This window comes from Triticum urartu, chromosome 5A (assembly GCF_056163025.1).
Source record: "Triticum urartu cultivar PI428250 chromosome 5A, HENAU_Tu73, whole genome shotgun sequence".
Lineage (NCBI taxonomy): Eukaryota > Viridiplantae > Streptophyta > Magnoliopsida > Poales > Poaceae > Triticum > Triticum urartu.
Window position 1 is genome coordinate 566,258,620 of NC_141877.1, and position 16,134 is coordinate 566,274,753.

General features: G+C 50.5%; 1 protein-coding gene and 1 pseudogene across 3 annotated transcripts; both read left to right on the plus strand.

Moving 5' to 3' along the window:
• Nucleotides 1–1,687: 1,687 nt before the first annotated feature.
• On the plus strand, nt 1,688–6,114 carry LOC125510597 (YTH domain-containing protein ECT4). Of its 2 annotated transcripts, none has more exons than XM_048675820.2 (9): nt 1,688–1,850; nt 2,091–2,216; nt 2,334–2,493; nt 2,618–2,685; nt 3,101–3,643; nt 3,914–4,504; nt 4,581–4,793; nt 5,327–5,473; nt 5,597–6,114. In XM_048675820.2, exons 2-9 carry the CDS (start codon nt 2,100–2,102, stop codon nt 5,747–5,749), a joined length of 1,992 nt encoding a protein of 663 aa, XP_048531777.2. In that variant the 5' UTR covers nt 1,688–1,850; nt 2,091–2,099; the 3' UTR covers nt 5,750–6,114. The 2 variants fall into 2 exon arrangements, with proteins under 2 accessions (XP_048531777.2, XP_048531778.2); XM_048675821.2 differs by having other exon boundaries at nt 3,104–3,643.
• A 7,459-nt stretch (nt 6,115–13,573) lies between these two features.
• Nucleotides 13,574–14,825, plus strand: LOC125510602 (NADPH-dependent aldehyde reductase-like protein, chloroplastic pseudogene; annotated as a pseudogene). The gene is made up of 2 exons (XR_015603525.1): nt 13,574–13,685; nt 13,792–14,825. The product of XR_015603525.1 is annotated as an NADPH-dependent aldehyde reductase-like protein, chloroplastic pseudogene (transcript).
• Nucleotides 14,826–16,134: the final 1,309 nt, after the last annotated feature.

Below are 16,134 nucleotides of genomic sequence, written 5' to 3' on the forward strand. Positions count from 1 at the left end.
CTTCGTGGACTCACGCAATTGTACCCTCCGTGGGTTGAAGTCTTCATCAACGTGGATATACGATAGCGTCACCTATCGGAACCATGCAAAAAATCTCCGAGTCTTTATTCCGTTTGATCTTCCTATCTCTACCTTTCTTTGCTTTCTTGCACCTGCATGCTATTCTTTATCCGCTGCCTATACTCTAGATATGAATGTGTAGATTGTATCGGCTGTCATTTAACTTGTGCTAAAATATGTCTAAATTCTAAGCAAAATAATATTTGCACCTTTATCTTGTTAAGTGTCTACCCCTCCTCCCCTCTAGACCCCTCTTCTCGATCTTTCAACATGCTATCATGAAAAGATGATAAGATGATTTAATCGTGTGATAGTAGTAATGTTGGAGCCACACTAATACCAGTCTACCTACGCAAGCCGTGTCTGTATAACAATAAGAGTGGATACACATTAATTATAATTTTCCGTCTTAAAATAAATGTCGCTGATTTAATACAACGGTGACATTTATTTTGAGACGAAGAGGGTATTATATGCACCCACGAAAAACAAAAACTAAGAAACTGAAGCCGACACATCCGTTCATGCTAGATAAAGACATAATAAGTTACACAAAGACTCTATTTTTTTTCTATTTTCTCCATTTTTTCTCACTATGACCAGCTTAAACCCACCTGGAGAGAGTATTTTAGAATGCACGCCATATTGAAAGATGTTATACAGGGTGTCATTAATTTACAAATGTTATTCTAGTGCGCTCGTCCTTTGGGACCTTAGCACAATGACTTCCGTATTGTCTACTATAACAAAGTTCGCCCGACTCCAACGAGGGAGAGGCGATAACGGCGAAGCGCCTTCGGCTCGATCGTTTCGATGCTTGTAGTCGTCGCTAGGTAGTCTACGAACATGAATGTTAGTTTTTGTTACCTCTCATATTTTTTTGTACCGCCATGATGTTTGATGCAAAAATCGAAAGTTGCTCCCACAAATAAAATAAAATCACCATGTCTTCTTCTCCCAATGCACCAATTAGCAAACAAGTAGTACATGTACACATGTTTTTTTAGGACACATGTACACATGGTATGGTGGAAAGATGATTTGATCGCATGATAGTAAAGTTGAAGCCACACTAATACCAGTCTACCTACCTACTTCGCAGCAAGAGTGGAAGCACACCAGCAAGCCAAAACTTATACTATTATTAGTTATACTTCCTTCGTCTTAAAATAAGTGTCGCTGATTCCGTACAACAACGATATTCATTTCTGGGATGGAGGAGGTATTATATGCGCCCACAAAAAACAAAAGCTAACAATCCCCTAAAAGAAGGGAAACAAAAGTTAAGAAACTGAAGCGAACACAGCCGTTCCTGCCGGATAGAGACATAATAAGTTACAGAAAGACTCTTCATTTTTTTTTCTATTTTTTTGAGAAAAAAATGACTCTTTTTGGTGGGTTGCGCCGTTCCCCGGGGTGCCCGTAGCAGAAACGTCCGGGGGGAGATAAGCGAGCGGCGGGCGGGATGGGCCGGGAGCGGTACTTGAGCCAGGGCCTCTGAATCTCGCGAAAACCCCTCTTTGGCTGCGCCTGGCCTCCCCCCCTCCCCTCCTCTCCCCCACCCCTCGCCGCCTCGCGTGAGTCTGTGGCGGCTATCCTCGTTGCCCTCTCCTCCTCACCTCCCCCTCCCCCTCCCCACCCGCACCCTACCCTAGGGTTTATCCCCCCGCTCCACCACCCGTGCTCCAATCCGCCGCCGCTCGCGCCCCACCTCGTCGGGCCCTCGCGGTCCCCCGCCGCCCCCGCCCCCGCCCCCGCCCCGTCCGCAACCTTGGCCGCCGGTCCTCGAGGTACGAGCTCCGCGGCCGTCCGGCGACGATTACTTTGAAACCGGGCTCGTTAACCGGCGACGCAAATTATGGGCGTGCCCGTGCCCGCACCGGCGCACCATCTAGCCTTTCCCTTTTCTTTTCTCTAGGCGGCGGCTCTCGTCTGTTGCCATGTTCTAGTCTGTCAGTACTGGTTCTAGTCGTGTGCTTATTGGAGGGGACGTTTGCTGAAAGAAAAACCGCTGCCTGTGGTAATTGCAGCCTTCCGGGATGGTGTACGGATCTGCCAACTCCGGCAATGGCCAGGGCGCGGGGCTCCACGTGGACATGCAGAAGCTGTCCCTGGAGGGGAAGAAGGATGCCGCCGGCGCAGCCGACGCCGCCAAGGTAGCTTTCTTACTCCCTTGTTCGTTGCTCTGTTCTAGCTCTGTGCGCGCGTGTGTGTGTGTGTGCGTGTGGTTCTTGGAGGAGAGGTTGCTGAAACCGCTGCTGTTGTAATTGTAGCCCTCCGGGATGCAGTACGGGTCTGCCAACACCGGCAATTCGCAGACCGTGGAGCCGCACGTCGACAGGTCGATAACGCCCCTGCTCCAGGAGGCCATGGATCCCAACTTTTTCTACCAACCCAATGGATATCCCTCACCAGCCTACTACTACCCTAGCGGTACACGAGCCTCAGCTATTATTAGACCATGGCTAGACTTGATTCATTTACTGTGAATCAGCTATTTTTGGATGAATTTGAGTCATTTCTCTGACACGTTTCATTTCGGTATGCTGCGAATCAGGTTATGATGGCTCGACCAATGAGTGGGACACTCGGTATGCTGTCCATGAAGGAATGGAGGTGCCCCAGGTGAGTTAACAACTTAACATTTGTATTGTTAGTCACAACTGTGTAGTCATTGTACCATGTAGTCTTAATAATGGCATGGTTTTTAAGGCGTCCGCCTTGGGTTAGCCGATAACTCGCTCCGGCAGCGGCTTGGAAATCTGCCCGCTTTAGGCGCTTAGGCGTCCGCCTTAGCGCTTAGGTGTCAGAGCAGGGGTAGAACGCCTTAGGACGCCTTACTGCCTTAAAAAACCATGGCAACAAGAATAATGTATTATTAGATTATGCATTTTCACCCGCGTTTGAAAGCTAGGAGTAAGCATCAAGAGAAAAAACTGTGCCCATGTAGATGATGAATTTGGAATTTGGTGAATTGTTTTCTGACTTGTGTTATATGTAAGTTATGAAATTGACTATTTTTTCTGTTGCATCAATGAAGCAGAGTGTGTATGGTGACATGTACCATGGATATGGTTATGCTCCCTACGGCCCGTATCCTTCAGGTTCTCCTGTCCCAACCGTTGGGCATGAGGGGCAGTCATATGGCACACAGCAATATCAGTACCCTGGTCAGTATTATCAACAGCCGGCTCCAACCAATGCGATGCATGGTGTTAACAGTGCCAATCCTCAATCTGAGCTGCCTTCCGCTGCGGCTCACCAGCCACGTGCTACGGTAGTTTCAGCAAAAGTAACTACTGGGACTGCTAGTGGGATTGCAAATGCTGCCAGTTCACTACCGCGTAAGCAAACTCACCACCATGTATCAGTGACCAACAGTGGTTCATATGGACGAGGACCCTCGCAAGGTGGACCTTCCGCTAGCAATTTTGGTCACACTGGTCACCGTTCTCCAGCTCAGTGGTATGATGGGCCGGTCTATTCTAATGGGCATCAGAGATCAATTGCTAGTTCCACATCTTATGGTTCTAATTCATCTTCAGCAAAAAATCAGAGTCACCGTCCAACAACAAACCTCATGGTATGTTCTCTAAGATATCCAATTTCTTTGTTATTGTGTTCCAGAGCTTCCCTTAGTCAATGACCTGCTTAATTAATCCCAACATTCTATGGCTGGTTCTAAGTGTTTTGCATATCATTTGAGCATTAGATCCTATAATATGATATCTTGGTATTTGCTAACTTTACCTATGAAGATAAGAGATAACAAAACGATCAGTTTGCATGAGTTTTCATGATAGTCTGCAGTGTCCTTCAATAAAACTTAGCTGTACTTTCTCTTTGTTTCCAGGGTATGCATACACATGTGCCTTCATCTGGGATGGGGCTGACCTCTCCTAGTTATTCTAGTAGGATGTACCCTGATAGCAGATTGTATGGTCAGTATGGTCAGTACGGGAACACACTGAAAGCTGGACTTGGTTTTGGTTCTAATGTGTATAACTCGAGAAATAATGGACAATGGGGAGTCGTGGATACAGTCAAATACAAGCCTAGAAACCGGGCAACTTTTGGGTTTGGCAGTGAGAATCAAGATGGCTTCACTGAGCTTAACAGAGGACCAAGATCTGGTGGATTCAGACACCAAAAACCATTTGGACCTACTGTCACTATTGCTGTGAAGGGGCAGGTCCTCCCTTCAGCTGGGAAACAAGAGAATAGCGTCCTTCCAGATAAGAGTCAATTTAACCAGGAAGGCTTTTCTGCAACATACAAGGATGCAAAGTTCTTTGTTATCAAATCTTACAGCGAGGATGATGTGCACAAGAGTATCAAGTACAATGTGTGGGCAAGCACTCCTAATGGAAATAAGAAGCTGGATGCTGGATACCGAGAAGCTCAGGAGAAATCCAGTGAATGCCCGGTGTTCTTATTTTTCTCTGTAAGTATGTTGCTACTGTATTGTATCGCCCTTTCCTCATTTGGCATTTGTATTAACCTTGAGCTTGGCCTTTTAGGTGAACACAAGTGGTCAATTTGTTGGTGTTGCCGAAATGGTTGGTCCTGTTGACTTTGACAAGACGGTAGATTATTGGCAACAAGACAAGTGGAATGGCTGCTTTTCAATCAAGTGGCACATCGTGAAGGATATCCCCAACAACATTCTGAAGCATATTACGTTGGACAACAATGACAATAAGCCTGTGACAAACAGCCGTGACACACAAGAGGTACACTTTCTGAAAACTTCCATCAATAACTACTTATTTTGGGTGGTGATTTCATGAAGAGGCCATGGCCCACCAGGGCTAATGTTAATACTTTGTATGTTCCTTTAGATAATGATGATGATGTAGCTTGCTTTTTTAAGGACGCAAATTTTAGATATGGTTTATCAGGTGCCTTCCCCAGTTAATAGAACAGTGGAACCTAGAAATTTGTTTCTCCATTATTGTCATGCGTATGCTAAAACTCAGGATCTGGTCCAGTATATAAGCGACTTAAGAATGTTTCTCACGGCGTCGTTCATATTTCTGCGCGTATACACATATTTTATGGTTATAATCGGTGCTGCCACGACGACTGTAGGGAATTTTTTTGTTATCCATTTACAAATTAACCAAAATAACATCTAGAAAAGGGGGGGGGGGGTCATTGTATTTATATAATGCTTCTTTGGCAGTATGATTGATGTTTCCAGTAGTAGTAGACTATCTAAACTTATTACTGAAAGCACTGGTCCACTGTCTCCCTTACGCTGCAGGTTAAGCTTGAGCAAGGTCTTCAAATGCTCAAGATTTTCAAGGAACATGTCAGCAAGACCTCAATTTTGGATGACTTTGCATTTTACGAGAACCGACAGAAGTTGATGCAAGAAAAGAGAGCAAAGCAACAACCGCTTCAGGGGCAGGCAAGTGTTGATTCCATGCACTAGAGCGCTCTGTTGTTGACAGTTTTAGAATTTGACGAGTACTGGTTAAGGTGGTGTTTGTTATAGGCCCTGATGCCAGATTGTTATCCTTGTATTGTCCAGGGCGTTGATGAGAAGGAGAAGAGCGCAGTTAACGGGAACTCCGCTGCACAGAAGCAGACACCGAGCAAGGAGAGCACCGCCCCTGCCGCCGGGGAAGAGCCGAACGCTTCCAAACCCACCACAGCTGAAAGCGGCGTCGCGAGTGCCAACTAGCGTGATATATTTCTTACGCTCGTTACTGTAACACATGCGGTAGTCCATTGCGCAAAACTCGGTCAGGCTTCGAAATATGCGCGGATCATCATACATGGGAAACTAAAGTTAGGTGGTGTGACTTGGTTCTCATCGTTTAGGTCTCTTATATACCTGGTGACATCGCGTTCTTATATGTGGCCCCTTTCCTATTCCTATTTTTGTTTCGGAGTCTTGTTGGTTAAGTAATTTCAGCTATTTGTTATTGTTTAGACTAAAGGAGCCGGTTTTCGATACTTCTAGACAACATTTAAGGTACCAAGCTTTTTTCTGAGTGTTGTAGTGCTGGAGAAAGTAATAAGAACAAAGAACTCCCGTTTTTTCTAGTCCCTTGATTCTGTGTGTGGTGTTCTGTTTGAAGTTTTATGCCTGATCTATTATTTCCTATGAGAATCTTTTGGTTATAGAGCATGTTGAATGCAGAATGCTCTACACCGGATTACTGCCGGTCTACTGCTTACTAGCGCATGCAGGCAGGAAGAACCCTCCCAGAATTTTGTTTTGAGCACAAAAGCAAATCCTAGAATTGCTAAAATTTGATTACAAATGACCTAAGGGCTTGCCAGGCTTGACGGCTCGGGTCGATGGGGGTGGGCTGCCGGCACCGGAGAAGTAAGGTGGTAGTCGGGGTTTTGGCCCCTTCTTTGTTTTGCGAAATGCAGCGTTGAGCTTTCTTCAAGATCCCACTCCTACTTTCTCAGAGGGAGGAGATTGCACTTCTACCGATTTCGGTTGCCCGCCATCACCCTATTCTGCTCATCCAGCTCACTAGCACCTCGATTTCCAAATTCCTATGTTCTCTACTCTCTCTTGAACTAAAACCGAGACAATTATTTTGGGACAGGGGAACAATTTAAAATAAGGGCAATTATTTTGGGACAGGGGGACTGACTCACTGACAGTACCAAGAACCACTGGCTGCCGAACCGAGCCAAGGTTTTTTTTTTTTGAGAACGAACCGAGCCAGGGTTGATGAGGAAGAGAGTTGCTAATTGTGGTTGCGGCATGGTCCTGATTCCTGAAACATGACACCACCATGATGATGATGTATAAGAGCATGGTTAATAGTATAGCCAACTGCTGTTGGCTATATGATGTTGCCATGCCATATATAGTCATCACTTATAGTCACTCATATAATAAGATTAGCTTAGCTATAAGATTGGCTATAAGAGTATTTTCTTTTCACCTTCTCTTTATCTCCTTTTTAATATTTATTACATTTGCCTAGGAGTATGCATATAGCTAGCTCTTGCATGAGAGTCCACTCTCACAATTTTTCCATGTCTCTCCACTCCACATAGGCAAAAGTGTCATGTAAGCGGGCTATAAGCCTATTATTGTACTTGATCTAACACATAGTGGACGCATGGTCGTAGTACATATATACTTGCATTAGTGCTATTTTTGGCGTTACTATTTTTCATCTTCTGAAAAGTACGTAGTACACATGATAAACCTGCTGCGGAGCTCGTACAAATCCTCTGTTCTCTAGCTACCCCTTCTCATCGATGCTCCAGGCCTACAGATGTAGTACGTATATGGTTTAGCTTGTGTCCTGGACTCCTGGTCGTTGTACGGCGGCAGAACAGACGAGGCATAGGCCACATGGGGCAATACATTTTCTGCTTCAATGAGAGGGCAGCCACAATCCGAGCTTTGAATGAACAAGATATGTCACGATGATATGTGATTGATTTCTTCAAGTCGTTTGCACATGACAAAGTTAAATACTCCCTCTGATCTAAATTAATTGTCACTGGTTTAGTGTACACTCTCCGGTCCTTTTTACTCTGCATATAAGAATTATCTATAGTCAAACTTCATAAATTTTGACCATATTTATATGAAAAAATACTAACATCTACCATGTTAAAGTTATACAATATGAAAATTTAAGTCATGACATATCTATTAATATTGATTTCATATTGTGAATGTTGGCATTTTATCTATAAAGTTGGTCAAACTTTACAAAGTTTGACTTTAGACAAATTTTATATGCAAACTAAAAAGGACCTGAGGGAGTACTAATATGCAGATTAAATAAAAACGGAGGGAATACAAAGTTAGTTGAGTAGGAGGGAGTGGTATGATTTCCTTCTTGATTTGCGTTCACTACCATGTGTACATTTTGCCCCCTTGATAAACGTCTGTCTTTTCTAAAAAAAAGAAAGATAAACGTCTGTTCGACCCGTTGTTTGGGATTCTCTTCAGTGTCAAGCTCGTTGGACCTGTTGGTCTTGGGGCTCTTCGGCCTCATCAGGTACTCCCTCCGTAAAGAAATATAAGAGTAAGATCACTACAAAACAGGCTTCTATGTTCAGTCAGACATACAAAGCCTACTGCATGCTACCCGCGGCTGATTGTCACAGCCTACAATTGTGCGCCGTTGCATTCAGTCCATCGTTGTTACTGTACTGCTTGCGGTTCAAGAACAGCAGTGCCCCACATGCATATGTTCATGCATGATTGTACTGCCTGCACATGGACCTTACTGGTACGTACGTACTGTATTTCGTTGTACTATCTGCATCGCAGCTCAGCGTGCGGGTTGCGTGTCTGAACTGTGTGACTGGGACAACGGCGCTGTTGCTCAACGATCTGTGCACAGGAATCAGGTGATCGAATGGCAACCCTGCTGCAGCTCAAAGGGCGGTTGCGGTTGCGTACATCAACCCCACAAGCCACCGCAAATATCAACGTGGCCGGCCCGGTTTTGCCATTTATGTCTGTACACACAAAGAGCAAAATCACTATGATCTGCCAATCTAGGGAAAATGTTGGGACCCCCTATGAGATCCCTCTCCTCTCCTCCCGGTCCCGGCCCTGGCCGATCGAGCTTGCCGCCAGCCTTGTGCCAGCAGGTAGTCCTTCCTAAGAGGACCGGACCTCTCAAATCCATCTTATACGCCCACGCGGGTCGCCCGGTCACGATTTCTTAACCTAGACAGACCCTTCAAATGGTCCTCAAATGCCCGGGCTGACCGGCATCCTCATATCCAGATATGAAGGCGTCTGGGCGTGCCTGAACACGCCCGCCACGTCGGACCCGACAACCCGATCCTATCTCAAATTGCACCAAATCCCCCTCCCCCTTCCTCTGAGCCGCCGAATTCATTTGCTCTCTCCTCTCTTCTTCCTCCTCTGTGTCGTCCTGCTCGCAGCTCCGTCGTCGCGCCCTCCGCAGCTGTTCCCAGGCTCTCCGCCACCAGCTCTAGAAGAGCGCCCCCGTCTTCGCCGGCCCGGACGCCACCATGGTACATTCGGCAACTCTCCGGCTCCGCCTTGCGCTTGATGTGTTCGACACATTGACTGACCGAAATTATTGTGATTTTGTTAGGTAAATGATGGACTCCGATGCTTCGTCGGACGAGGCATATGGACCGACGGAGCTTGACCAAATGATTCAAGATGAGTTCTTCGATTTGTCGGATTCGGACGAAGAAGTGGACATGATCATGCTCATGGGCATGTAAGAGGAAACGGATCGGCAAGTGGAGCATATTCTCAACTTTAAGGGCTCAATCAAAGGGAGAAGAGTGATCAACCGGGACAGGGTGTCTGGAGCAAAGCTACTGCACAATGACTACTTTGCTCCCACACCTGCTTTCCCCTATGATCCATGGTTTTGTTGCCGTTTTCGCATGCGGAAACCATTGTTTTTGCGCATTGTGGAGGGACTGGAGGCACACGACGACTACTTCAAGCTGAGAAGGGATTGTTGCGGCCAACTTTCTTTCTTGGCCAAGCAGAAGTGCACGGCCGCTCTAAGGATGCTTGCACTTGGTACTGCTGCAGACGCCGTTGGTTAGATGGTCAGGATGGGGGAGAGCACGTACCTCAAGACTATTGTCAAATTTGTTTGCGCCATGGTTGAGGTGTTTGGCCCGGAGTATCCCAGAGAACCAAATACGCAGGACACAGAGAAGTTGTTGGCTATTGGAGAAGCAAGGGGTTTCCAGGAATGCCCGGATCAATTGATTGCATGCATTGGCAATGGAAAAACTGCCCCAAATGTCTACGGGGAATGTATCAAGATCACACCAGAGAGGCCACCATCATACTAGAAGCGGTGGCATTACATGACTTATGGATTTGGCATGCTTTCTTTGAAATGTCCGATTCTCACAACGACATCAATATGCTTCAAAGATATTCGGTGTTCAGGAGGCTTTGCAATGGGGAATGACCGTCGTGCAACTACATCGTCAACGGTCGGGACTACAACATGGGGTACTATCTTGTTGATGGTATCTATCCTCAGTGGGCGGCGTTTTGAAGACCATATCGGAGCCACGTGGCAATAAATAGAGCCACTTTGCAACAATGCGGATCTGGAGCGGCGGCTCCCCTGGCGAGGCACAGCAGGCTCCTGCGAGCAGTCGTGCGGACGATGGATCCGGCGTCCTGGCCGCGTGGGCGGCGTTTGTGAAGACCATATCGGAGCCGCGTGGCAATAAACAGAGCCACTTTGCAACAATCCGGATCTGGAACAGCGGCTCCTCTGGCGAGGCACGACAGGCTCCAGCAAGCAGCCGTGCGGGCGGTGGATCCCGCGTCCTGGCCATGTGGGCGGCAGGATCCCGATGGTCGTTGGCGGCTCGCGGAGGTCGGTGCGCGAGACCTGACGCCTCCCCTCCTCCCCTGTTCGGCGTGCGGGCCAGCCTGGTCGGGCCGCGCCTCCCTTGGTCGCCGGTTCAGTACAGGAGGCACTGCTGGTGGCGGGGATTTAGTTCGGGAGAAATCCCTGGCCGGCCATGACAGGTCGCGCCGACGGCTACGCCTGAGGGCGCCGTTCTCCTGCTTGGAGGCGTCAGTATGGATTAATCTCCTCACTTCCCCTTCCCCTAGGTCTCCCGGGCGAAAGCCCTAACTTTGTTGGGTGGCGGCGGCGCTCATGGTGCCGTTCCCTTCTTGAAGGCGCTGCTTTGGGAACCTTGGGGTTGGGTGGCGCTTGCGGGTGGTGGGCGACGGCGGTGGCGCGGTCCTATCCTAGCATGGATCTACGTCCGTTGCTTGGAGATGGATTCGCGTTCGTGGAGGTCGACGTTTGGCATCGTGGTGGCGTCGAGGCGGAGGACCTGCCAAGGCTCTCGTAGGTGGAGGTCGTCGTTTGGCGTCGTGGTGGTGTCGATGGCGGAGGACCTGTCAAGGTTGACACCTCAATCTACTCTGAAGATGGACCAGTGGAAGAAGGCGACGACGACACATGTGAGTGCGTCGGACCGGTTTGTGCCCTAGACCTGGCAGATGGCTCGATCGGGGCCTCCGAGTTTAGATGTTAGGCTTAGGTGAGAGGTCTGGGTATGTGGCCCAGCTTGCACCATTTCATCATATGGATAGGAGTAGCGGCAGATTGCCAAGATGGTGGATTCAGGCATATTGTTGTTCTACTTTGTAAGATTCTTAAGAATAATCAATAAAATGGCCGCATGCATCCCCCAGATGTAGAGGCCGGGGACCATCCTCCTTTTCTAAAAAAACTTTGCAACAATGCAGGAAGCGGCTAGGAAGGACGTGGAGAGGGCATTTGGTGTGCTTCAAACTCGTTGGGGAATTATGCGAAGCGCTGCAATGATGTGGGAATCGAAAACTTTGTGGTAGCTGATGACATGTTGTGTTATTCTGCACAATATGATTATCGAGGATGAGGGTGATGGTGTAGAAACCCATGATTTCGAAGCACGCGGATGACAAGTTGAAATCCCGGAAGATCAAGATGCGGCTCAGCTTATGAACTTTCTACGGATGCACCAGAATCTTCGAAATCAGCAGGTGCACACGCAGCTACTCAATGATCTCGTGGAGTACATGTGAATCTACAATGGCAACCAAGGAGGCAATGCTTGAGTTTGACACTTCAAATAAATTTTATGTAAATGCTATATATGCTTGATACCAATAATTGCTATTTACATGTGATATTGGGTGGCAGCGTGCATGTATTTGCTTGAATTTGATAGTTCGGATTGGAGATATGTGGATGCACAGAAAAAAATATGAGGACCCGTTCGGATGCGTCTGCATGCGTATCCGGACGCGTCCGCGGATGTTTGAGGGGGCGGATTTACCAAGTCCGGTTGTAGATGCTCTAAGTTTGTTGGCTTGTGCTTGCATGATTTTGTATCTTAATAATGTACTGCAAACGGTGATCATGATGATACGCGTATCTCCCGTGTGTCGTCGAAAATATAAGCACGCGGGCTTATGTTTCGAGTGTTGTAGTGCTGGAGAAAGTAACAAGAACAAAGAACTCCCGTTTTCTTTTTTCTTTCTAGTCCCTTGATTCTGTGAGTGGCTTGTTGTTTGAAATTTTGTGATTGGGATGTGTTCCCTGATCTTGTATTCCATATGAGAATCTTTTGGTTAAGGAGCATGTTGAATGCAGGCAGAGTGCTCTACACTGGACTACTGCCTGTCCGCTTTTTTTTGGCCCTTTTTTGCGAAATGCAGCGTTGGGCTCGTAGTACAGATCCGTTGTTGTACGTGGGCAGAGCAGAGGAGGCATGCATGGAGCACATGGGGCGATATATTTTCTGACTTGAGTGAGAGGGCTACGGAGGGAGAGCAGCAGAGTCACGGTCCGAGCTTTGAATGAAGGAGGAGATACGGCACGATGATATTTGATCCACGTGACGTGAAGTCCTCATTAGCACAGGACAAGTTCGTGCACAGCCTGGCCCCTTTATAAACGTTTGCGTCTGCTCCCCATGTCTGCTGCTTCAGGCTCAGTTCGACTGGGATTCTACAGTATCAAGTAATTTGAACTGAAACCACGACACTTTATTTTGGATCGGAGGGAGTAGTATCAAGCTGATTTCTATTTGTTTGGGCTTCATTCTCTTCAGCGTGAAGCTTGTTTGATCCGTTTCGTTTGGGATGTTTCAGCAGCAGGTACGAACACATGCGTCCATGTTCATTCATACTACTAGTATGTGCTTACAAGTTTGAACCACTGCATTCAGTCGAATCGCTATTAGCTGCCTGCACTTGCACGTGTCAACTGTCAAGAGCAGTGCCATCGATGTTAGCTGCACTTGCACGTGTGTCTGTGTCATTACACTGCTTGCACAAGAATTCACGTTTCCAAAGAGACGTCTACTAGTAGAAGATAGCTCACGTGCATGTACCTGCATGATCGTACTGCTTGCATGAAATGAACCCTACTACCATTTCCTTGTAGCATCTGCATTACAGCACAGCATGTCGTGGTTGCGTGCATGAACTGGGTGACTTGGACAACTGTGCTGTTGCTCGACGTGTATGCCACCGCCAATATCGACGTGCCTTGTTTCGCCATTTATGTCTCTAAACACAGAGAGGGAAATCACTGTAGAGTTCTTAGAACTGCCACTCTAGGAAAATGTTGGGACCCCATGACCAGGAGGCTCCTCACCGTTTCGTCCTGGCCGATCGGGCTTGCGGCCAGCCTTGTGCCAGCACCAGTCCTTTTCTAAGTTTGTTTCTCTGTGCTTGTATGATTGTATCTACTATCTTAATGTAAATGGTCATCATGAATTTATGCTGATACGCATATCTTCTGCGTGTTGTCGGGGATGGACCCAGAGCACAGGGTATCTCTGAACGTTTTCGATCGCAAGTTTAGTTACGTAAGGATGATAATTTTAGTTGGCAAGTATGACAACTTTCGTGTTTTAGTTTGTTTTCGGCAGAAACTTATTATGTCACTGGAATTTGTCATCCTTGTGTGACTAGGATTGCCATCGAAAAACGTCAGGGTTGGAATGCCGCGCATCTGACGTGTGTCACTTATCATTTGGGTATATATAAGCACGCGGGTAGCGTTCAGGCTTGTTATTCATCTTGTGCACAGATCACGCTCTTTGCTCCTGGAAGAGAAGAAAGCACGATATACGTGAGAGCGCAGCCCAAAGTATGCATTTCGCTCTTGCTTCTTTCTTCTAGTGTTTGCATAACTTCGTTCTCCTATCACTCGCCGGCTGTGTGTGACGGTTTATCATCTTGTTCGAGTCTTCCAGGGCAGTAGTGGAGCACCGCAGCGTGCGAGCCAACGCAGGCATGGCGACGGCGGAGGCAGACGTCGGCGCCCCCGCGAGCGTGACCGCGCCGATGATGCTGCACGGGCGCGTGGCGATCGTCACGGGCGGCGCCGGCGGGATCGGCTCGGCCGTGTCGCGGCACCTGGCGTCCCTCGGCGCGCGCGTGGCCGTCGCCTACGTCGGGGACCCGGCGCCGGCGCGGGACCTCGTGGCCGGCATCAACGCCGCCGCGCACGGAGCCGACCATGATCCGCGCGCCGTGGCGGTGGAGGCGGACGTGTCGGACGCGGCGCAGGTGCGGGCGCTGTTCGACGCGGCGGCGGCGGCGTTCGGCGGGGAGCTGCACGTGCTGGTGACGGCGGCGGCGGTGATGGACACCTCCTACCCGCCGCTGGCGGACACGAGCGAGGCGACCTACGACGCGGCCTTCGGCACCAACGCGCGGGGCACCTTCCTGTGCCTCCGCGAGGCGGCGCGTCGGCTGGCCCGCGACGGCCGCGGCCGGATCGTCACCTTCTCGTCGTCCGGGGTCGGGTCGCTGCGGCCGGGCTACGCGGCGTACGCGGCCAGCAAGGCGGCCGTGGAGACCATGACGAGGATCCTGGCGCGGGAGCTGCGGGGCACCGGGATCACCGCCAACGCCGTGGCCCCCGGGTCCACGGCCACGCCCATGTTCTACGGCGGCAAGACGGACGAGGAGGCGGAGCGGTACATCGCGGAGGCGCCGCTGGGGAGGCTGGGGATGCCCGAAGACATCGCCCCGCTCGTGGGCTTCCTCGCCAGCGACGCCGGCGGGTGGGTCAACGCCCAGGTCCTGCGCTGCAACGGCGGCACCATCTGACATGATCAGTGTTCGAGTGTTTCGTTGGCTTCGCAGCAGTGCTCTTTTTTCTCTCGCTGTTGGAACTGTGTATGTGTGTGTTTTGGTGCGTTATCCGTGTTGTTGCGGTGGACTTTCTTGTGGAATTATGGTTGCTATCACGACACAGAGCATCTCCGGCCGCGTCCCCAACAAGGTCCTTCAGACGATTTTTTAGTCGTTGGTGTCAAAAAATCAACCCAGTCACGTCTCAAGGACTCATTTTTCGCCTGCTCGGGCCGAAATTGGCACCGGCGGATCCAACCCGAACCCGGCGCGCTGGGGGGCACTCGGGGGCGCCGGGCGAATCGTTTTTTGCGCGAAACAGCCGCGAGCCCTCCTTGCCAGCCACTCGTCTCTCTTCCCGCCGCTTCGTTGTCCTCGTCGCCTCGTTTCCCGCGGTGAATCAATGCCAAAGCTGCCGCGCGCTGTCGCGCCGGTCAACCTCCTCCATTGATGCCGCACGGGCGGCACGGTGACCGGACGACACGCGTCCCCTCGCCCGCCACGCGTACGAGTGGCGTCTCCGCCTACATAAGCCGAACCCGAGCACGTCGGTGACACACACAGAATCTCCACCGCCGCAGCGTCATTTCTCCCCCTTTCCTCCCTCTCCTCTCGTCGTCTCCAGTTCAAAGCATGGCCGAGCGCTTTCCAGGCGACGGTGCGGCGGCGAACGGCTTCGGCCGCCGCCACCTTCATGAGGACAAAACTCGGCTCCTCTTCGAGGCCGAGTACCCGGTCCCGCCGGACATGCGGGTACCGGGGGCGTGGAGGATCAGCGCCGGCGGGGTCCCGGTGCCACCACCGCCCACCGGGGCGGCGCGACGTGCGGAGATCGCGCGTATCCACGCCTCTCTACCGCGGGCGGCGAGGGAAGGTCCGCAGTATGTCCCCGACAGCCCGCTCTGGGAGCCATACTTTCGCCGCCGCCACGCCGAGCAGCTAGAGGCCACCAACGGCGTCGTGCCCTCCGGAAGGCTCAACTTCGAAGGCCGGCGCTGATGGGAGGGCGTGCCCGGCCGCACGCTGGAGGCCGTCCTCGAGTACATCGAGGGCCGCAACACGCCGAGGCTGGAGTACCCCGCTCCCCCGTCCATCTCTCGCCGGCGTGGGAGCTCGTGGACGCCGAGGCGCATGGACCTGGGGGCGTCCTCCTCCTCGTCCAACTCTCCCTGCCTCCGCCCCGTCAAGCCGGAGCCCCATGACACGCCTGTCAGCGCACGCACCCGCAGCTCCGGCGTCTGCATCGACGACTCCGCCCCCGCCTCTGGCCGCCTCGTCCTCGCCAGGACGAAGCCGGAGCCCGGCCTCCCCGCGGAGTACGAGGAGATAGCCCGGCGCGGCTTCTCTGACGAGGACGCTCTACGATGGGCGCGGGACGACTACCTCCGCGACGAGATGGTCCGGCAGCGTCGGGCCCTGGAGGAGATAACCGCCCGCAAACGTGGGCGCGAGGACGA